Source organism: Prunus dulcis, chromosome 4 (assembly GCF_902201215.1).
Source record: "Prunus dulcis chromosome 4, ALMONDv2, whole genome shotgun sequence".
NCBI lineage: Eukaryota > Viridiplantae > Streptophyta > Magnoliopsida > Rosales > Rosaceae > Prunus > Prunus dulcis.
In genome coordinates, this window is record NC_047653.1 from 13218271 (window position 1) to 13238463 (window position 20193).

Sequence of the window (20193 nt, forward strand, 5' to 3'; positions counted from 1 at the left end):
GCTAAGATCCTTCTTCAATACATGTTCCTAACTTGATTCCTTATCTTGTTAGATTTGAAGTCGCTTATTAATTTTAAATTTCATACAAATTGTGATGGAGGAATATTATGTGCCTTGCAAGTATAAAGATAACATGTACGAAACTAACTCATTAAGACAAATGCCGTGAATCAAAAGCTCTCACTGTTATTTTAATTTAATTTCTACTACATCTAATATTATCGTTGACGAACGTTGACGTGACAATGACAATGACAATGAGAGAAAAAAACATTGTCACGTCAACAGACACCTGTCATTAACATTTCAAAGGCTAACCGCCACATGCAAAGCAACTCATAGGCTTTTCGATCAATTTATTGTGTGTGTGCCTTTATCAAAAAGAAACTTGTTGCGTGCCCTTATCAAAAAGAAAAACGCTTGTGTGCCCTGTAACCGCCTCGTCCCCACGTTTAGGAAAATGTAGGAAAACGAAACACGAACTTTTTCGCCAACCCAACACCACCCCCAAAACGGTGTCTCCTCCACAATTCTTTCTTCTACAACCAGTCCCTGCAAGTTCTCTCAATTCAATCCCATCCCACACACAAACATGGACCGCTTCTCAGATTTACCCGAGCACCTCCTCGTCACCATAATCTCCTTCTTGCCCTTCAAAGAAGCAGCAAGAACCTCTCTTTTCTCCAAGCGTTGGCGCCACCTTTGGCGTTCCACCCAAACCATCGACTTCAACGCGCGTTTCTTCATCAACGTCGACGCAAGCAGAGAGGTGCAGAGACAAGTCTTCCTTGATTTTGTGCGGCACTGGATCGCAAACTACCAACAACCCACTATAAGCAAATTCTCTCTCGCACTCTCTCAGCCGATAAATTCCCAAATGGTCGTGGAAGATTGCATCACCTTTTCTCTTGCGCGCAATGTCAAACACCTGGTGCTTGATTTTTCTGACCCCACATGGAATGAAGATGACTTTGAAGGTCTTGCCGATCCGACGTCGTATGAGTTGCCTCTCTCTGTTTATGGCCATGAACAAGTTCTTGAATCTCTGACTCTGTTTTCTTGCAAGTTTAATCCTTCTGGATTCAAGAATTTTGGGTTGCTTAAAGAAGTTTCGTTGGGTTGGGTTGAAGTGGGAGCATGCACTCTCAATGCTTTGCTTGTGAACTGTGGGTATCTTGAGAGTTTGAGCTTGAAACGCTGTTGGAGCATGGAGAACTTTCTTCGTGTTTGTGGAAGGGGCTTAAGGCTGAAAACTTTGGTGGTTTATAAGTGCAGGTTTTATCATCCTTGTTTTGTAGTTGAGGTACCAAATCTGAGTTGCTTGAGGTACACTGGGACCCTGCCAAGTTTTGATATATCCAGAAATAATAGAGGCTTAGATGAGGTGGAGCTTGACTTTGGGCTTGAGTCTGTGTGCAGTTGTTCTATGGCTGATTTTCTCTATAAGCTCTTCTTTCAAGTCTTTCCCTTGAGGGCATTGACTGTTTGCACCTACATACTCCAGGTACTCAATTTCCCTCTGCAACTTGGATCTCACTTTAACGTTTGGCTATTTGGGACCTTTTATCATACACTTGTGCTGCGCTTTTTGTGTGTGGTGGAGAAAAGAAAAGGAAAGTGTCTTGAGTTTAATATATCAGGTGTTTATATTTCCGTAGGCGTATATGCATGTTGTCGATTAGTGTAATCAATCTGCTTTAGTGTTAATTATGTTGTTATCTCGTAAACTAGACGTCTGTAGAAGATCTTTTAGTTACTTCTTTATCACGTTTCATATTTACACGTGACTAGATTAATCCTTATAACTTTATACATTACATCAATAACGACTAACCGAATAAAACCGAGCCGTACCCACCACTAATCTGCCGTGACTCTGTGAGTATATTTAGAAATAGAGCAAAACTTATCCCAATTTATATTTTGTACAACATTTAACTCTCACATCAAGTAAGTAAAAAAAATAAAAAATCTCCATGAAAATCTGTTATAAATTGCATGCATTTACAAGCTTGACGTCGTGCTAATTAATTATTTGTGTGCAGGTTGTTACCATGGGAGAGGATTTCATAGGTATGGAGCCGTCTTTTCCCCTTACACACTTGACATTAAAAACAGCAATGCATGACTACGAACAAGTCGGCATCCGATATTTCTTGAACAGCTGTCCTCATTTGGAAACTCTTGAGATCCAATTAGGCCCCGGCAGAATTTTTCATGATGTGGGTAATCTTTAAATTTTAATTACAAAGTACGTAGTCTTTTAATGAACTGCAAGTTACATATGTGCATTGATCTCTTCTTCAGGATTATGAAGCTCCATATAATCCACTGGATCCTCATGAACTGTGGATCCGCCATCCAGTAGTTTTCTCGTGCGTGACTCAAACTTTGAGGGAGGTTGAGATCAAGGGTTTCAAGGGGACACCAAATGAGATTTACGTGCTGAACTATCTGGTCACCAATGGCCGTGTCATGAAAAAGCTTACTGTGATTACTTCCAGGGAAATGAGCAATCGTGGAAACCCAACAGTTTATCGGAATATTGCCAAAGAAGCGCTTATGATCAAAAGTGCCTCGCAAAATCTGCTCATAACGGTTCTTTAAATGATAAATGACTTGATCAACCTGTTGTTGTATGCCTCTAGTGATAGGAATACTTTCATGCGTTTTGGAAGAGAATTCTTGTATAGGGACTGCTCATACGGCAACAGAGCCCTTCATTATTGGAGTCAGTCCCTACCCGAGAGTCACTTGTTTTTTGAAGGTCGAAGATGTCTAGATCAAATTAAAGATTCGGACAACAACTAATACATGAGCAGATGTAGTAATGAATGACTAATGTGAACTATTTCTTTTGTTGTATTTTCATTGGTGAAATTTTGGTGCTTTCTATCAAATCATGGAGTGGATGTTTGTTGATTTTATTGTCAAACGTTTAAGGAGAATAGTTTTGCATTTAATTTTACATATCGGATATCTTCTATGGGCGCACAAAAATGATTATGGACTAGTAAAGAGTTTGTATGTTGTTTAAATGTATTCGGTGTCATATGTTCGACTTTTTTATCGTTGGTATGAAAAATAATAATATAATTTAAATTATAAAAAAAGAAATTAACAATTTAAAAATGGATATTTTTTTTAAACAGAATTGGATGTAATATAAAATTGAGTAGTTTAGACGAAATTGAATTTTCCATCGATGGGTACTTGGGATCCCCTCCTCGATACCAAAAGCAGGTTTTTGGGGTCAAAAAAAACGACTGGAAAAGAAAGTTGCTTTTGTAATGATTCAATTATTCTTCATGAAACTCCTACTGCACAAAGTCAAGCTACAAGTTGCCCCACATCCCATCACATTAATTTTGATTCACTTTCCCCTCATTTCCTGATTTCATGTCACCTCCAAAGTATGGCACTTTCAAAGTGGCGCACGCATTACAGGCATCATTAGGTCTGCGCCTACTGCCTGGGAATTTGACCTTTGAAACTCTGAGTGATTCACCATTCTCTATTGACGATGTTTTCTGTCTCATATTGTGCTCCACCATCCAAAAAGGTTAAAAATGAACAATAGGACACTTTTTATTAATGTGAATCCATTTGAATAGACTACATGTATGTGTTTTGTTCTTTGACAAATATTTTTTTTCCACTGTTATCTATATCTATATGTATAGAGCAAAAGATAAAAAATGGTGAAATATTCAAAATACTAAAAATTACCATTGTTAATTCAAATATTAATAATTAAAATTATTAATTAAATAAGAATAATATAGTAAATTCATATTTTTTCATATTAAAAAAATTAAAATTAAAAATAAAATCAGATAATAGGTCATACTTTTATATAACATAACTACTCATGTTATCTTTTCTTAATTCTAAAAAGAAAATAAAAAAAATAAGAAAAAAAACCAATTGGCACATGTGTGAGCGTGTGCCAAGGGGCTAGTATATATAAAGTAAAAGGTAGAAAATGGTAAAACATTCAAAATATTAAAAAATATTATTGGGTAATACAAACATTAAGAATTGAAATTATTAATTAAATAAAAATAATATAGTAAATTCACATTTTTTTATATTAAAAAAATATAAAATATAAAATAAAAACAGATAATAAATTCTATTTTTATAGAACGCAACTACCCATTATCTAATTCTCAAATAAATAAAAAACCAATTGGCACCCAGCCCCAGGGGCTAGTACATAAAATAATGGAATTTTCAAACTCTCAAATAAATCAGTGTAGTTTTTCATGGGGTAAAATTAGTCAGATATGCTCTTCATTTGGGGTTTCACATTTGGCGTCTATAAAAGAAAGCAGACAATAGTGTTGAGCGCAATATCGTACCTCTGTGTGTCATAGGTAAAAATGTTGTTGTATTTGGAAGAAAATATACTTTCAAAGTTTGTGACCTGCCACCTTAAAAACGAATAGGTAATTTTTCTAGGAATAACTTTTTTTTTTTTTTTTTCACGAAATGTCGCACTTAGTGACACAACACAAGAGCAAACGTTGTGCCTGTATGTAACCGCTCCTTTTCGTCTTCTATAAAAGAAGATTCTTCAATCTCACCCCACAAACAGAGTCAAACATGGACCGGCTCTCAACTTTGCCTGAGCCTCTCCTTCTCATCATAATCTCACTTTTGCCCTTCAAAGAAGCCATAAGAACCTGCGTTTTGTCCACCCGTTGGCGTCACCTTTGGCGTTCAACCGCAAACATTGAGTTCAATGAACATTTCTTTGCGAACGTCGATGCAAGGAGAGAAATTCAGAGACAAGTTTTCATTGACTTTGCGCAGCAATGGATTGCAAACTACCAAGAAGACAACATAGATAAGTTTTCTCTCACATTTTCTCACCCTAGAAATTCCCAAATCTTCGTCGAAAACTGTCTCAAGTTTTCTCTTGCTCGCCATGTCAAACACTTGGGGCTTGATTTCTCTGAACCCACCTGGGATTTATCTGATCCTGGCGACAACCCTCATCCGGTATCGTTTGATCTGCCTTCCCAAGTCTACAGCCATCATATTCTTGAGTCTTTAACTATTTCTTCCTATAATTTTGTTGTGTCTGAGTTCAGGAACTTTAGGTTCCTTAAACATGTTTCTTTGGCTTGGGTTGAATTTAGGGCTTCTACTGTCAAGGCTCTGTTAGTTAACTGTGGGCTGCTTGAGAGTCTAAATCTAAAGCAGTGTTGGAACACCAACAACGTTGATGTCTGTGGACAGGACTTAAAGCTAACCTCTTTGGTTGTCGATAGGTGTATGTGTTCGGGTTATCAGAGGATTTCAATTGAGGCATCGAACCTAAAATATTTGAGGTTTGCTGGCTTTGTGGCCGTATTTGATGTGAACACAACTGGAGGCTTGGAAGAAGTTGACCTTGATTTTGGTCTTGCTTCTATGTGTGATGAAGATAGTGGTTATCTTCTATATGACCTCCTGTGTGAAGTTTACCCTTCGAGGGCTTTGACTGTTTGCAGTTACACGCTCCAGGTACTCAATTTCACTATTCATAACCATTTCATTTTCAGGTTTACATAACGAGTTTTTCGTCTTTAATTTTTGTTCTTATTAATTATGATGTGTTGATTGTTTGCAGGCTATTACCATGGGACCGGAGCCAATTGGTATGGAACCGCGTTTGAGCGTCACAAACTTGACCTTAAAGACTGCTATGCATTACAATGAACAAAAGGGGATCAAGTTTTTCCTAACTAGTTGTCCTCTGTTGGAGACTCTCACCATCGACATACGACGCGGGACAATTTTTCTCCATGTGGGTATATATAACTCATTAGTTTTTTAGTAATTAGTCTTCTAATTAACATGTATTAACTTATGTCATCAACATTTTATCTTGCAGGAAGATGAAGCTCCATTTCATGCACTCAACCCTTTTGATGTTTGGATCGAAAACCCGATAGTTTACTCTTGCATAATCCGAACTCTGAGAGAGGTGGAGATCAAGGGCTTCAAGGGGACACAAAATGAGTTCTATTTGCTGGCCTATCTGGTCCTCCATGGTCGTGTCATGCAGAAGCTTACTGTGGTTACCTCAAGGGAAATCAACAACCATGGAAACCCTGCAGTATACCGAAGTGTAGCTGAGAAACTGTATGCATTGAGACGTGCCTCACAACATCTGCAAATTACCATTTTGTAGAGAGAAATAACAAAATCTGATGGATGTTTTAATTATTTTCGTGTGCGTTTGAAGTTTGAAGCTCATGTAGTCACTGTACTATTACTCGATTCTTATTGTAGTCCCTCAGTTTGGGTTTTGAATTTTATAGTGTTCGAGCGTTTTTAAGGATAAAATGGTCTTCACATGTCGTATATACTCTCACAACGACATCGTCAATCTCATTGTTGACCAGAAAAAATAGAACATTGTTTCCACATCTTCACCAGAAAAAATAGAACATTGTTGTCACATCATTTATATAACCTGAAAGTTTGTTAAATTTTCATGTTTCACAAGCACAAGCACAAGCTAGCCCCAACTTCAGGTTAAGGACTGACTGATTGCAATCAATCATCTCGACTTTTCTGCTGTCCAGGCTCTGATATTGAATTGTGGGTTACTTCCAAAGTCTGAGTATGAAAAAATGATACTTAGACTGTCTTTTAGTTTGTGGAAAAGGACATAAAGCTAAGAACAGTCAGTTAATTTGAGGTATTATTTCAATGTTGGCAGTTTCCCCACAAATGTAGACAAACATTGAAGACTTGGAAGATGTGAATCTTGACTTTGGGAGGATAATTGTTATAAGATAATGGGTGATGCTCTCTCTTCTCGCTAAAATTTGCCTCATCATGCATTGAAAGTTTGCTCTTACATGCTTCAGGGACCTAATTTCCCTCTTATTCAACTCTTCATTTATAAGTTTATAAACTTATATGCCGACAGGTTTGGCCCAGTAAAAAAGGACATTGACTTGCTAACTAGTGGTCTCATGTTCGAACCCCTCTCTCATAGCAGTTTTTTTTGTCTGTTGTGTGTACAGAAAGTGTTGTACTTGAAATACCAGTTCAAACATTTATTTGTGAGCATATATGTTTTGCATTGTGGGGTATATGTGTGAAATCTGCCCTGTATGGGAAAGTTAGAAAAACAAAACAAAATACATCATATATATATATATATATATCACCCATATTTTTAAGGCATCCCTATTAGCTATATATTAGCACTATATATATGCGCAATGCCTTGTGTAGAACTGTCACGTTTTTATTTATTTATTTGTTATTTGTATGTGTTCAATTGTTTGCAGGTTATTTGCATGTGACTGGAACCATTTGTTTTCACCTCATTTTACTTTCTTTTCTTTTTTTTGGACGAAGAGACCTCATTTTACAGTAACATTTGACACAGAAAAACTATAATGCATGAATTTGAACAATTCGGCACCAAGTTTTTCTTGAATAGTTGTGTTGATGTCTAAAATTGGACATAACTTAGATAGATGTGAAGTGGTGGATTATGTGTGAATGTGAGGGCCTTAAGCAGGTGTGTATACCTTCGGCAAGACAAGTGTCATTGGCAGATTCATGTATGCCTTCATCAGGTAATAACATATGACGAAAGGAAAGTAAGTAAACATACAAAAGACAGATATACATGGTTCACCTTAATGAATAGGCTACATCCACAGCGAAGGATATTCTCATTATAATAATATGGTTGTTTACAGTGTACACATGGTTGGACCCAAAGAGAAGGGAAGAAGGGAGAAGCCCTTTCTAAGTGGACAGTGATCTCCTTTTATAGGTAATGGGGAGTGTTTACTCTTTGTATTCCAATGTGAGACTTGACATGACCTCTAGTTGTGACTTGTGGCAAAGTTTCTTTGGCTAAGGCGATGACCTCTCAAAACATGGCACGTGGCTAATCTTGCTTAGCTAGTTGCTCAATTAGTCACAATATCCAACAAGTTGTTTTTGTTTGGAGACTCTTTCCATCTAAATCCGCCCTTGGAGAATTTTTCTGGTCCTCATAATCAATGAAACTGTAACATATTTACTGCATGACTCATCATCTTTTCATTTAGTTGCCACATTAATCAATTTTATTGCATGACTTTCCTCATCTACTTATCATTGTAGACATTTAGTTGTGACCAACAAACTGGAAAACACAATGTTCATGAAAGTACATTTCAAATTCAAGTGATCTTTTACATAAATGATATATTTGGAAAAATATTGAAAAAAAAATTCGGTTGTTCTAGATTATTGAAATACAATGCAAAGTGAGCACTACAAAAGTGTCCCTCAAATAATCTTATTTGAGATATCTCTCAATTAAAACTTTATATATATATATATACACACACATATATGATGATATTTTATTTATTAATTTTAATCCTCTTTTCAACATTACAAACCTCCATTTAAGGTGAAGCCTCTTGAGATGTTGAAGGAAACCAAGGTACCAGTTTACAAGTGCATAACCAAAAAAATTAAGAGAGGTTGTTATAGGTTTTAGGGGGTCACTAAATGAACATGACCTGCTCAACTATCAGCCCGATTTTGTTTCATGGAAAACCATGCAGTAGTTACCTTAACTAAAGTGTGTACTAATTAGTACATGATTGGAAAATATACATATTCAAAGTTAAACAGAATTTGGATAAGTGTTTTGTTCATTATATAAGTATAGATAGTTATTCCATCATGTGTGAGCTCACAATAAATATTAATCATGTAATTAGTTTGTCTAATTGAAATTTACTGTAATGATATTTGATAAGTGCATTATTTCCTATATTTGTATACCTCTTATATTTGGTTTTTGTAGGGAAAGTTAACTAAACATAGTATTAGCTCTTAGAGGGGTTCTGACTGAAAATTGACTTTTTGAATGAATTTTAGCACAGGGCCAATTAGAGAAGAAAGCTAAGACATTGAAGATCATTGTGTCAAAGTTGCATAATTTTCTACCAAACCAAATGCTCCAGACTTGCAAGTCAAGACAGCCTAAGTTGAAATCCCGTCAGAACTGCACTGCTGTGGAAGATTGAAGATTTGAAGACCTTTCTGATTTATCCTAATAGAGTGTGATATATGCTTGGAAAGCTTAGAGATCAAGATTTCTCATATTTCTCCAGAATTTTCTAGGAAGTGGAAAGACCCCAAAATATCCGTGCTAATTGACTGATATGTTCCAAGTCAAAGAAGGATTCTTTCCTAGTTTGTTTCCTTAATTATTTGGGATTTTGTTTTGCTTTAGGAGAGTTTTTCCAGACCTTTTTAGAGTAAGGTTTAGTTCTTTTTACACTATATAAGGTCACCCTAAGCTCTCTTTATGTACCATCTTCTTACCATATACAACTTTCATACACCCACAAATATATCAGAGAGAGCCAAGAGTTTCCAGCCTCGATGCTTTTGGAGATTACGAAGGTGTTGGTGTGGAGAATCCAGAGATCAAATCCATTTGCCAAATCAGTTTTATGACAACAATTCTTTTGTTTATCTTTTCTTTTGTCATGAACTAATTTCACTTGCTAGGGCTATGATGTAGCCTAGCCATGAATACTTAATTTTCATAGTTATATTAATTTATGAATACTATTCCATGTTAAGTATTTGTTATTGTTCTTAATGCCTTAAATATCTAGCTAATATTTAATTGACGATCCAAATGGAGATCGAGATGAGATGTTTGGTGTTTGCTTCTCGTAACAAATACCATGTCTTGAATGAGTGCTCAAGAGGGACTAACATGACTCATGCAGTTTTCTTGCAGGTTTTCATAGAACTTAATGAGTTCTTGATTTTCTAAATCCGTTTCTCGAGAGAGAATGAGTTGTTAATTGAGAATACTTTTAGCTAAGCCCGAGAGGGGATATCGAATGAATTAGGAGAAACCAACTGTCAACATGGGTAGTACTTAGGGTTAATTGGCTATAAGAATTAAGTAGAATTGGTTATGGTGAAATCAGATGCTCTAGTGTCTCATCAACTTGATTTTCCACCGTAACTTAAATTTCTAAGTTTCATATTTATTTTAATTTAGTTTAATAAATCAATCACTCTCATTAATCATTGTTCAAATAAACTTCTGAATTAATCATAATTGGTACTCAAAAGAAAATTATAGTCTTCGTGGGAACGACACTTCACTTATCTATATATTACTTGTGCGGATTGTGCGCTTGCAATAATTTCACAACAATATTTCCTTTTGGTCTAGCAATTTTAGTGTCCACCAATTCTAGCCATAATTAATATATTTAACATATGTGCCTTAATTTTGATCATATAAATTAAATGGATTATTTAAGATTTAAGCCAAAAGTACAAGAATATCTCCAATAGCCTTTTCAACAGCTTTGGAATGCTAAAATAGGTGAGTCATGTAGCAAAACTCCCTCCAACAGATTTGTTAAACTTAATCACCAAAACTGCAACCCCTTTCTCTTTCTCCCAAATTGACCTTGGGCTATTCAAAACATTTATATTTTGCTTTGGAAGAACAAAACCTATATTGAAAATTACTGAAAACCTACTCTCTTTTTTCCTTTTCAAACAATAAATATATAGACTTTCGTCATATGTTCTTGTATTTTTCCTTCTTTCTTTTTATTTCAAAATATTGCATTAATTGAATTAAAAAGCATGTTTTAGGGCAAAAATTATTAAAGGAGCGGATAAACTCAATATGCTACTATTGTGGGGGATACACTTAACACTTTTATAATAACTCAAGAATCAACACTAAAATCATAATTTTGTGTTGATTGATTGTTTGATTAACTCTAAAATTAATCATGAATTCCAACAATTTTTCCAACTCTCGCTTTCTATTCATCTCCATAATGAGCTATTTATATGTTTACATAGGGTTTTACAGGTTTAACAAGGAAATAAAATAAACTAGGAAACGAAGTCCTAATTGTACAAGAATTAGTCAACTACACTAATTAGGAAATCACTTTCCTGAACTCATGTACACGCCAACACTCACCCTCAAGTTGGAGCATAAATGTCACCAAGGTCCAACTTGCTCAGCGTGTCCTGAAATACTCGGCTTGAGACTGCTTTCATCAAGATATCTGCCAACTGATCTTCTGACTTTACAAACGGGAACTGAAGCGTCTTGTCTTCTAATCTTTCTTTGATGAAATGCCTATTCACTTCAACATGTTTAGTTCAATCATGTTGAACTGGATTATGAGCAATATTAATGGCCGCAATATTATCGCAATATAATTTCATGGGTTTTTTAGGCTTTAAACCTAACTCCGTTAGAACATGCTTAATCCATAACAACTCACAAACACCATGTGCCATACCTCTATATTCTGCCTCCGCACTTGATCTTGCAACAACATTTTGTTTCTTACTACGCCAAGTAACAAGGTTACCTCCTACAAAAGTAAAGTAACCTGAAGTGGGTCGTCTGTCTGTTTGGGACCCAGCCCAATCCGCATCTGTATACCCAATTACATCCAGATGTCCTTGCTTTGAATACATTAACCCTTTACCAGGAGTTGATTTCAAATATCTCAAGATGCGATTCACTGCATCTCTATGAACTTCACTTGGAGAGTGCATAAACTGCCTTACAACACTCACAGCATATGTAATGTCCGGTCTCGTATGTGACAAATAAATTAACCTCCCAACTAGGCGCTGGTATTGCTCCTTGTTAGTTGGTTTATGATCAGTACACTCACCAAGCTTGTGATTTTCCTCCATAGGCGTATTAACTGGTTTACACCCCATCATCCCTATTTCAATTAATAAATCCATAACATATTTTCGTTGAGACAAGAAGATACCTTGCTGTGATCTAGATACTTCTATCCCGAGAAAATACTTAAGTGTACCAAGATCTTTTATCTCAAACTCCTTAGATAAGTACTCTTGCAATGCTTTTCTTTCATCAGGATCATCACCTGTTACGATCATATCATCAACATATACTATCAAAGCTGTAATTTTATTTTCCTTATGCTTCAAGAACAAAGTATGATCAAAATTACTTTGTTTATATCCAAATGCCCTCATAGACTTTGTCAACCGCCCAAACCATGCTCGAGGTGACTGTTTCAAACCATACAAAGACTTCTTTAATTTGCACACATAGTGTTTCAATTCGGAACTCAAGTTACATCCAGGCGGAGGATCCATATAAACTTCTTCTTCTAAATAACCATGTAAAAAGGCATTTTTGACATCGAATTGGTGTAATGGCCAATCCAAGTTTGCAGCAAGTGATATCAGGATTCGTACAGTATTGATTTTTGCTACTGGAGCAAACGTCTCCTGATAATCCACTCCATATCTCTGAGTATACCCTTTTGCCACCAATCGAGCTTTGTACCGTTCGATCGATCCATCTGCCTTCAACTTTATGGTATAAATCCATCTACAACCCACAGTTCGTTTGCCACTTGGGAGAGGAACAAGTTTCCATGTGGAATTCTTTTGAAGAGCTTGCATCTCATCATTCATAGCTTGTTTCCAGTTTGGATCCATCAAAGCCTCTTCTACACTGCTTGGTGTAGACAAAGAATCTAGTTGTTTGATCAACATGGCATGTGGTGCGGACAATCTATGAGTGGAAACATGGTTGCTAATCGGGTACTTCACTTTAGCTTTGGGATCCACTTCATATTGAATCTTTGGGATACCACGATTCTTACGAACAGGTAATTGGTATGGTTGTAGATGTATCTCATTAGATGGATCGTCTGAAAACAAATCAGTTAAATATAAATCTTCAACATCAATGTTCTGGGATATTACTTGGGTTGTAGGTTCAGAAGACACCTCAGAAGATAATTGGTTAAATGGTACAGAAACTTCAGAAACGGGCATCAATACATCATTCTTCTCCCCCTAAATGGGTGACTGAGTTATGGGTGAGGAGACCAACCGTGACCGGTCATCAAGACTGTCGTGCGTAGTTTCTGGAGTGGTATCTGACGAGTTGGTTAGTGCATCCTGAACTGTCGGATGACATAACGACTCCAAAGTAACGAAACCTTCCAGGTCGAACCGATCATCAACAGTATCTGGACTCGCCAGTGCCTGAACTCCCCCCAAAAAATACATTTCTTCTTCTCCAAAAACCACATCCATAGTGATGTAGAGCTTCTGAGTAGGGGATGATAGCAGCGATACCCTTTTTGATGTTGGGCATAGCCAATAAACACGCACTTGAGTGCTCGAGGCTCCAACTTGTTGCACTGATGTGTATAAAGATGAACGAAAGTTACACATCCAAAAACTTGTGGCTCCAAATTGGGAGTGGATGAATAGCACAAAACTGACGAAGGGCTTGTAATGGTGTTTGGAAGTTCAAGACACTGGAGGGAACCCGATTAATAAGATACGCAGCAGAACACACGACTTCTCCACAAAAAGAACGAGGCATTTGAGCATCAAACAATGAAGCTCGAACCACTTTTAAAAAATGACGATTTTTGCGCTCTGCTACCCCATTTTGCTGAGGGGTATATGGACATGTTCGTTGATGTTCAATTCCATGAGCTTCTAAAAACTGACAAAGATCATGATTCACAAATTCACCCCATTATCATAACGAAGGATCTTAATTTTTGCATGAAATTGAGTGTCTACCATCTTGTAAAACTGTTGAAATGTGGTACACACCTCCCCCTTGGTTTTTAAGAGAGAAATCCAAGTCATACATGTGCAATCATTAATAAAGGTAACAAACCAACGAGCACCAGAATAAGTAGAAATTGGAGCAGGACCCCAAACATCAGAATGAACAATTGAAAAAGGCACCGTACATTTATTCATACTCAAAGGGAAGGAAACTCGATGGCTTTTTGCCAGTTCACAAACATCACACTTAAAATTAAAATCTGAAAGTTTACTAAACCATGAAGGAAACAACTTTTTAAGATATCCAAAGGAGGCATGACCCAACCGTCTATGCCACAACCAAATAAAATTCTGATTTTTCTCGGTCGGATCTCCACTAGTCTTGAAGGCTTGAGAAATCCGAGTCTCACCACTTGTTGCCAAATCCAGAAAATACAGCTTGCCCCTTCTAGTACCATAACCAATTATCTTCCTTGTGAGGATGTCCTGAAAAATACAACAATTTGGCCAAAACGTTACAGTACAAAAAAGAGCATGAGTAATTTGCGCAACAGATAGCAAATTAAAATCCAATGACGGCACAACAAGTACTGAATCCAGGTGCAACGAATCTGTAAGGGATAAAGAACCCTCTCCAACAACAGGAGAGGAACTACCATTTGCATTGGATACTACCGACTGTGAAGATGGAGACAAAGATGTGATTTTATTCGAATCACATGTCATATGATCAGAGGCGCCTGAATCAATAATCCAGACATTACTGGTGGGTGAGGTGGAAGAAACATTCATTCAATGCATAACCAGTTGTACCTGATGTAGCCATGGACGCAGATGCAGAAGTATGTTCATTTGATTTGTTGCCACTTACAGGGGAGGTCTCTGGAGTAGCAGAGGCTTGGAGTGCCTTATGACCATTTCTTTTATTCTTAGAATGATCCCACCAAGATGGAAAGCCAACTAATTCATAACAATGTTCACGAGTGTGCTTTGAACCACCACAATGAGTGCACTTGAAAACTGGTTTGTCCTTCACCCCCTGGGTCGAGGAACTCCCATGAGATGAAGGTGGTCCTTTGGAACGTTGAGCCACCATGACAGTAGCATCAAGAGAGGCGGCAGCACCAGTAAAATTGGCGCGTTGTTGTGCATCACGGCGAACATAAGCAAAACTTTGGTCGAGATCCAATTTAGGTTCCTTGCGGAGGATTTCACTACGGACTTGATCAAATTCGGGATCCAATCCAGAAAGAAAAATATGAACTCGAAGACGATCGAGTTTTTTTTTTGTATGTATCAGTGTCAGCAGCGCACACCATAGATGAGGGGTCGCGATGATCCAGTTCCTGAAAAAGACTCTGAAGCATGCTATAATATTTGGAAACAGGTTGGCCATTCTGTTTGAGGGTGAATGCCTTCCTGTTCAATTCGTAAACTTGAGATTCGTCGGATCCATCATAGAAAACTTTCTTGACAGCAACCCAAATCTCCTTGGCAGTGCGAAGACGAATAAAGCGGCCCATCAACTCAGGGGACATAGAATCAATTAACCAACCTTTGACTCGTAGATTTTCAGTGGTCCACGCATCAAAAGTAGGAGCAGATTCGGCTGGCACAGAAAAAGAGCCAATAAGATAGTAGCAATTCGAATTTCCATGAGTTGAGACCAAAGAGCATAATTGGTCTCATTGAGAATAACTCCTGTAGGCCATGCAGAATTATCATTCTGGATGGTGACAATCTGTGGAACCGACGAAGTTGGAGGTTGTGCAGCGGAGGTCGAAGAACTATCCTGGAGAACAAGGGAAGCCTCGAGTGTTGTCATCGCAGCGGAAATTGATGGTGTGGAAGTATGAACTCAATATATGTGGAGGATGGATGAAAAACTTATGAACTCAATATAGGTTTGAATTCAATTAGAGGGTTTGGGATAAACAAGAAACCACCAGATCGGTGGCTCTGATACCAAGTAGAAATATATGTTTAGGTAAAACTGATTCAATTCTATTCATCTCCATAATGAGCTATTTATATGTTTACATAGGGTTTTACAGGTTTAACAAGGAAATAAAATAAACTAGGAAACAAAGTCCTAATTGTACAAGAATTAGTCAACTACACTAATTAGGAAATCACTTTCCTGAACTCATGTACTGCGCCAACAAAAAGCTGCTTATGATATGTTATTCTCCTCTAGGCAAGATTGGGGTGACCCTTCGCTCTTTGCTGGAATTATCACTTTGAATGCAAACAGATGATGGATATTCTTGGTTGTTGGGTGGAGACTTCAACATGTTTACCGTAAGAAGAAGAATAGTGTTTAGATTGTTTGGCTAATGCAAGTTTCAATGGAGACCTTGGCCTTTGTCTTTTGGATATTGCCCCCCTTGGGTGGCATACTTGTTAGCCAATGATGTATTAAGGGTTCCTAGAACCGTTTGATTTTTTTAGTTGTTTTGGTCTTGTGTCTAGGGTGTTTAACCCCCTCCCCAAATTCATCAAGAAAAAAAATATTAAAAAAAAGCAAAATGGAATATAAGCGGATAAAAGATGAGTGAAAAAATCTAAGTGTGAACATACAATTTTCAATAAATAGAGTGTAAGTGGACAAAAAAAAAAAATGATTGGAAAATCAGCCTCTCTTTTTTTTTTCTACGACGAGAGAGTTATGATAAAAAAATTTGGTTTAATTTCAATTTATCAACTTTTTCTCTCCTTGGCTGCAATCTTTTTTATTTTCAATATATATATATATATATATATATATATATATATATCTATTTCGGTTATTATAAGGATATAAACGGGCTTGCACACCGACGTTCAGTTGATGGTGCAATGGGCTCTTGCCTCCAAATTTAAGTTGTAAGATGTCAAATTATTATGGGCTTAAACTGAGGAAGCAAAGCATTTTATTTTATTTTTTAATTAAACACCACAATTTTTTTCTTCTTTTTCAAACGGAGTTTAATTCAATAAAAAATAGCCTTAATTTACAGATTAATGGTCGCAAAATTAAACCGCCTTTCTTTATAATTTAAACAATTGCTTGAATTTTGAAAGAAAAAAAAAAACACTCTCACTGCATCGACCATCAAATACCACCATATATCCTACATAGCCATGATAATTGGTAAATCAACTATGACCACAAGGAAAGAAGAAAAAAAAAAAGACAAAAGAAAAAACTATCACCTCTCTGTAATTTCTTCTGTCATTGTGTAAGTAATGATCAGATAACAAGACAGGGGTGAGCACTCTAAGGCCAAAAGAAAAGAAAGACTAAAGGGATTTTCTTGGGTAAATTACAGCTGGGAATTGAAAATAAAATCTCCCTTTTCCTTTTCTAACTCACATTTCTTTTTTCCTCTTCTTTCTTTGTTTTTTGTCTTTTTTTTTTTTCTCCCTCAATTATATATGTACACAAATGGATCAGTGAACTGAGTAATACAACTCAGTAATCGATGATGGGCTCTCCAATATTCAAATTCCTCTCTACTTTCCATGGCAGGTTAAAAAGCTTGGCCAAGATGAATTTGAAGATCTTGTTCACGTTGATGTTGTGGGTTGCACTTGAGAAGAAAAGGGTCGCCTTCATAGCCTTTGCATAAGCCCTGGCCTGCACGAATAAAATTCAACATGTAAAGCTTTAGTCAACAAGTGGCCCTTCTTCGGCTCTTATCCTCCACGCGGAAAGAGAAGAAATTTTGTTTGAGTTTGGCATGTCTTTTTTAGTCACAGAACTGACGAAAGAGGACCCCCCAAGTCTTTTATTTTTATCCCAAACATTCTTCTCCTTCACATGTCACACTTTGAAAACTAAATCATCAGCTACCCTGATGGTCACGGCAACCCAGTTCTTTGCTAAGACTTAGGTTTTTGTTTTGTTTTGTTTTTATCAATAAGGTTGTTTTTACCGGAAAATAGTATCGACCGTATCGTTTGACGTCCATTCGATAACTCTAGCATTATTAGTACTAAACAAAATTTGCAGGAAGTTGGTTTACCTGGGTCACGATTGTCCATTGCAGATCAGGGGGAAGTCTTACAAAATCATCGAATTTTGTCCCAATTAGTATGGGAATTGCTGTCTGCAACAGAAAGTAGGAACTTAATTAGATACAAATTCATAACTAGAGAGAACTTAATTTGGCATCAATTGTTTTTAAGCTGGGTTGCCACAATTTTGACATCATGAACAGTGATGATTAACTTAATTACTCAATGAAGTAACGCAGTGATTTATGATTAAAGCAAAGTCCATCATTGCCACAGGTAAGTAAAGCATTATGAATGGAATACATGTTGCCTTTGCAAAGATGCAGAGTGCTTTTATTATTTTCTTTGTGGAAAAAACCATTTGGGGCAAAAGTAAATGAGAAATTCCCCCCCAATCAAAAACTACTAATATCAGTAGATAATAACTGGGGAAAAGAAAAAACTAGTTATATATATATATATATATGCAAAAAATGAACTATAATTGCAAAGGACCCACTAGTATAGTGGTTTGAAGTAATTGCTCTCCTAGGCAAAGTTCTAGTTTCGAGTCTTATACGTATAGTGTGTGTGAGTTTAATATATTATCGCCCTTCTAAACAAGAAAAGTCCTCCAAAAAAGAAAAAAACTGTAAATGGTACCTGATTCCATTTTCTTGCTTGAGTGTACCATCCAACAACACTGCAAGCACACCCAAAAACAAAACCCCAGTTAATTAACCGTAGTAAACATATGAGTTAATTTTAACTCAGAAATCTAATATCAGAAAAATTATGAACATACCTGTTCAGTGTGCATCTACTAGTAAGATCAAACATGAAAAAAATTGCTACGGCATCTTTACAGGCGATTGGAACATGATCCATCGAACTCTGGTCACCTACAAAGTCCAAAAACTACATATCAACACAAAAAAATATAATAACAAGTCAAATTTGTAACACCGATCAGAATCTCTGATAAGAGAACATTTCAATGCATTTATACGTACCTCCTACATCCCATAGACTAAATGAAATCCGAGCTCCTTGAACAATTTGTGTCTTATCCATTAAAGTCACCCCTGTCATCTCCAAATACCTCTGTTCCTGCTCATCCCCAACATATTTGCTCTTGAAGAACCCAAAACAAAAAAATGAATTAGAAATGTTCATCATTAATAGCAGCAAAATTAATTAAGAAACTTTAAATTGGTTATATAATTACCATAAAGCTTGTCTTTCCAATCTGGCAATCACCCAACAAGCTGACCTTCAAGCTCACCAAATCCGCATCCGTCTCATACACCTTACAGCTCGTAGTGGCGGGGTTATCCACTACTAAAACCCCCTCTACGGCTTCCGGGGGAGGCGACAACGTCGTCCCCAGGGGCAATCTCCGGTACCGGATCGCCGGCTTCCCTATGGAGCAAACCAGAAACCTGTCCCAGATGAACTTGAAAAACTCCCTAATAATCGAAACCCGGTCGAATATGTTCCAGCGCAGATTGACGTGAACAATTTTTCTGCAAAGTTGTGTCATGTTTGTGGCAGCTTCATGAATGTTGTGCGTTCATAGAATTGGAAACTTGCTTCTTGTTTTTGTGGTGTATTTTCTTGGGTTTTGGTAATTTGGGTGATACGTGAGCTTTGAGCTAACCCAATGCCAGGAAAGTCCGGAAGGCGACTGAGTAGCAGCCTAAGCAAGGGAGGGAGAGAGAGGACAGTTGACCGGTATTTTATTGCGGATCCCCAAACAGTCCAAAATGCCGGCTTCTTGAACACTTCGTTCATAAGGGTGTTTTGGTCATTTCAGATTGAGACTAAAATATTGGTGTCGGGTTATGCATGGGCATTATGGTAATTTCGGTGAAAAGGACGAAGTGTTGTGTGGGGGTGGGGTGGATAAATGAAGCATTTTTTTTAAAAAAGGAATAAAACTTTGTGGACATGCATAGACAGAGCACAAGTAGCTTATTCTAATTGTATGGTGTTTTATTTTAGATAAGAAAATCAAGAATGCGACCTTTTAAATGCTTCTGTTCTGCTGTGTATGTGAATTTAGCATTAGGGACGGGCTCAGGATTTCAAATTTGATTGGATTAAATTTAATTTACATACAAACATACTAAGTAGATAGAAAATTCGACCGTATGATGTAATTTCATTGATAACAACAAATAATAATACCACTAATCAAAGGGGGACATAAACAATTTCTTCTACTTTTCTTTCTTTTTTTCCGCTCGCTGTGCATTCTTTTTTTTTCCCTATGTGTAGAGATGTGCATATTTCCTTTTTTCCTTTTTTCCTTTTTATTCTCCAGTGCACTGCAAGGAATTACTTAGGATGGTAGCTTATTCAATTGGTTGGACTCACTGGCAGATCCATGATTTTTTTAGCGAAGGTGCAATTTTGACCAGGATTTATTTATTTAAAAAAAAAAAAAACAAGCGTGCTCCAGCGACGACTTTTATTTCTTCAATACATAAGAGTTAGGTTATTCTTGTAAAATTCTTTGTGGCGGCTTTTAACTAGATTGACATTAGGTCCCTTCATGCATTCATATTATACATGAAAAATTGTTTTATGTAAAAATAT

General features: G+C 36.8%; 3 protein-coding genes across 3 annotated transcripts; 2 read left to right on the forward strand and 1 right to left on the reverse strand.

The window, feature by feature from the left end:
- Window positions 1-474: 474 nt before the first annotated feature.
- LOC117626123 (putative F-box protein At3g29830) lies at window positions 475-2851 on the forward strand. The gene is made up of 3 exons (XM_034357775.1): window positions 475-1504; window positions 2046-2222; window positions 2308-2851. The coding sequence occupies exons 1-3, from the start codon at window positions 593-595 to the stop codon at window positions 2605-2607; spliced, it is 1389 nt and encodes a 462-aa protein (XP_034213666.1). The 5' UTR covers window positions 475-592; the 3' UTR covers window positions 2608-2851.
- A 1757-nt stretch (window positions 2852-4608) lies between these two features.
- Window positions 4609-6332, forward strand: LOC117625415 (putative F-box/LRR-repeat protein At1g56400). The gene is made up of 3 exons (XM_034356968.1): window positions 4609-5514; window positions 5621-5797; window positions 5885-6332. Exons 1-3 carry the CDS (start codon window positions 4609-4611, stop codon window positions 6182-6184), a joined length of 1383 nt encoding a protein of 460 aa, XP_034212859.1. The 3' UTR covers window positions 6185-6332.
- Window positions 6333-16701: 10369 nt separating this feature from the next.
- Window positions 16702-19337, reverse strand: LOC117624665 (septum-promoting GTP-binding protein 1-like). The gene is made up of 6 exons (XM_034356049.1): window positions 18821-19337; window positions 18606-18726; window positions 18398-18494; window positions 18256-18295; window positions 17622-17705; window positions 16702-17233 (listed from the first exon to the last, which is right to left on the reverse strand). Exons 1-6 carry the CDS (start codon window positions 19133-19135, stop codon window positions 17069-17071), a joined length of 822 nt encoding a protein of 273 aa, XP_034211940.1. The 5' UTR covers window positions 19136-19337; the 3' UTR covers window positions 16702-17068.
- Window positions 19338-20193: the final 856 nt, after the last annotated feature.

Excerpts from the sequence above, each read along its gene's own strand:
- LOC117625415 (XM_034356968.1), top strand. The coding sequence starts at position 4,609 with ATGGACCGGCTCTCAACTTTGCCTGAGCCTCTCCTTCTCATCATAATC. Across the intron at positions 5,515-5,620 it reads TTTGCAGTTACACGCTCCAG|GCTATTACCATGGGACCGGA; the intron begins GTACTCAATTTC and ends GATTGTTTGCAG. Across the intron at positions 5,798-5,884 it reads GCGGGACAATTTTTCTCCAT|GAAGATGAAGCTCCATTTCA; the intron begins GTGGGTATATAT and ends TTTATCTTGCAG.
- LOC117624665 (XM_034356049.1), bottom strand. The coding sequence starts at position 19,135 with ATGACACAACTTTGCAGAAAAATTGTTCACGTCAATCTGCGCTGGAAC. Across the intron at positions 17,706-18,255 it reads AAGCAAGAAAATGGAATCAG|ACAGCAATTCCCATACTAAT; the intron begins GTACCATTTACA and ends TTTCTGTTGCAG. Across the intron at positions 17,234-17,621 it reads AATGGACAATCGTGACCCAG|GCCAGGGCTTATGCAAAGGC; the intron begins GTAAACCAACTT and ends TTATTCGTGCAG.
- LOC117626123 (XM_034357775.1), top strand. The coding sequence starts at position 593 with ATGGACCGCTTCTCAGATTTACCCGAGCACCTCCTCGTCACCATAATC. Across the intron at positions 1,505-2,045 it reads TTTGCACCTACATACTCCAG|GTTGTTACCATGGGAGAGGA; the intron begins GTACTCAATTTC and ends ATTTGTGTGCAG. Across the intron at positions 2,223-2,307 it reads CCGGCAGAATTTTTCATGAT|GATTATGAAGCTCCATATAA; the intron begins GTGGGTAATCTT and ends TCTCTTCTTCAG.